Here is a 2,206-nt window from a genome sequence, read left to right on the forward strand (position 1 = left end):
GTGACCCTGGTGAGGACTCTGGTCTTGTCTGCCTTTGTGACCCTGGTGAGGACTCTGGTCTTGTCTGCCTTTCTGACCTTGGTTAGGACTCTGGTCTTGTCTGCCTTTCTGACCCTGGTGAGGACTCTGGTCTTGCCTGCCTTTCTGACCCCAGTGAGGACTCTGGTCTTGCCTGCCTTTCTGACCCCAGTGAGGACTCTGGTCTTGCCTGCCTTTCTGACCCTGGTGAGAACTCTGGCCTTGTCTGCCTTTCTGACCATAATGGAAACTCTGACCTTGTCCCTCTGTCTGCTCATGGTATGAACTATCTCCTTTTTTGTTTGTCTGGCCATACTGAGAACTCTGGTCTTGTCTCTCTGTCTGACTGTTGCCTGATTTCTGATGCTGACTTCCATATTGTTCATAAGAATCTGATTCTTGTTGACTGGTTTGACTAGAATAAGAGTCTTTTCGGGATCTTCCAGACTGACCATGACTGCTTTGTTGTCCGAATGTTTTAGACTGGCCATAATGAAAAGCCTGCTCAGGGTTCTTAGACTGACTTAAGGCAAAGATATATCCTTGACCTTTGGGCTGTTCACGACTAGATTCATGCCTCGGTCTTTGACTAGACTTAGAAGATTCATTGTCTGACTCTGACTGATCTGAGCTATAATCTGTGTCTTGTCTCTCAGAATGGCCATAATGGGAGTCCCCATGGAATGTCTCTGACTGACCACAGTGAGGATCTGTACCATGTCTCTCAGAGTCCTTATCTTGTCTCTGGGACTGATCATGTTGGACATTTTGATGTTGTCCTTCAGACTGACTGTAGTGAGAGTTCCGGCGTTCTCCTTCATACCTCTGCCTACGTTGTCTGCCTCTGTTTTCTGAAAATTTATGGCTCTGAGTTCCTTCCTCACCATGTTCTTTCTGGGAGGAGGTTCTAGCTCCAGAGAACTTACTATCTAGCTTATGATGGCAAGCTTGGACCAACTGGAATACCAGCAAGAGGTATTCACGAAAATCAACATATCCATTTCTGTCTCGGTCCAAGTGCTCCAGAATGATTTCCACAGTTTCTGGATCATTTGGTCTCTGTGAGAAGAAAAAGAAAGTTCTTTCATGGCTGCTGGATTGTATGTCAGCATTAAAGTTGCAATTCACTCAGTCCCCTCCTGCCCCCCAGAGAAACCATTAATGTGAAATGGCTTGGTTCTACTTCTAATCTTTGATAAGTGTGTTCTCTGAACCTCATCCCTTGGTAAACCAATGGGGCATTACCATGAGGAACAGACAACTGTATCAACAATTAATCTGAATCATCTGAAAAAGTTACTATATTTTTTTATATGGTATAGCCTACATGTTTGTATACCTCTTTATCATTATACTGTGACATTCTAGAAGGAAAAGAAGTTAGTTTTCTTCATATTGGTATTTTCAGTAACTAGGATTGTGCCTGTATAGAGTTAGGTACTTAGTGAATCTTTAGTGAATTAATAAATAAACACATGAGAAGGTCTGTGCGCAGGGTTACAAATAGAAAATATGAATGGCAGTTTTTTTTTTTTTTAAAGTTACTCCCCACTACTTTGAGTTGTTCTGTGGTTTGTCCAACTTCACATACAAAGAGGGAGGTGTGTGTGTGTGTGTGTGTGTGTGTGTGTGTGTGTGAACTACTAAGAAGCTGTCTGAACCAGAATGTACTTACCAGTAAATTACTGGTGGGGAATGACCAAATAAAAATATTAATAAAACCTCCTGGGTGCAGACATCAGAATCATGCACATTCTACTCCAAAGGACCAAGAATCTATGTATCTTACCCGAAGGATGTCTCCAAACTCATTGAGGAGCAGCTGCTTCAACTCCTTCTTGCTCAGTGAAGCACCTACCCCATGATGTTCAGCATAGTTCTGGAAAACCTTGCTCACATTGAGTATGCTGTTAAGAAGTTGAGGCATCTTGGCAAACCCTGGTGAACCTTGAGGAAGAGGAAGGGAGGAGGAGGAAGAGGAGGAGGAGGAGGAGGAGGAGGAGGAGGAGGAGGAGAAGAAGAAAAGAAAGGAAAGAATTAAGAGTTTATGTTTGGCATGCAAACTTGGAGTCAGCATTTCCAGAGGAATAATGATTTCTTTTGGGAGGTTTGGGAAAGAGGTTTTTAGAAACCACAGAGCCCGTTCTTAGCCATAATTTTAGGCTAGTCATTATGTGATCAACACTCA

At 43.2% G+C, this 2,206-nt stretch overlaps 1 protein-coding gene across 1 annotated transcript; it reads right to left on the bottom strand.

Annotated features, from left to right (window-relative positions):
• Window positions 1–208: 208 nt before the first annotated feature.
• LOC110315013 (repetin-like) lies at window positions 209–1,945 on the bottom strand (the record flags this gene model as incomplete). The annotated part of the gene is made up of 2 exons (XM_021189187.1): window positions 1,808–1,945; window positions 209–1,077 (listed from the first exon to the last, which is right to left on the bottom strand). Coding segments are annotated over exons 1-2 (1,007 nt in total), but the record flags the coding sequence as incomplete, so codon positions are not given.
• Between the last annotated feature and the right edge of the window lie 261 nt (window positions 1,946–2,206).

Source organism: Mus pahari, unplaced genomic scaffold, assembly GCF_900095145.1.
Source record: "Mus pahari unplaced genomic scaffold, PAHARI_EIJ_v1.1 scaffold_15003_1, whole genome shotgun sequence".
Classification (NCBI taxonomy): Eukaryota; Metazoa; Chordata; class Mammalia; order Rodentia; family Muridae; genus Mus; species Mus pahari.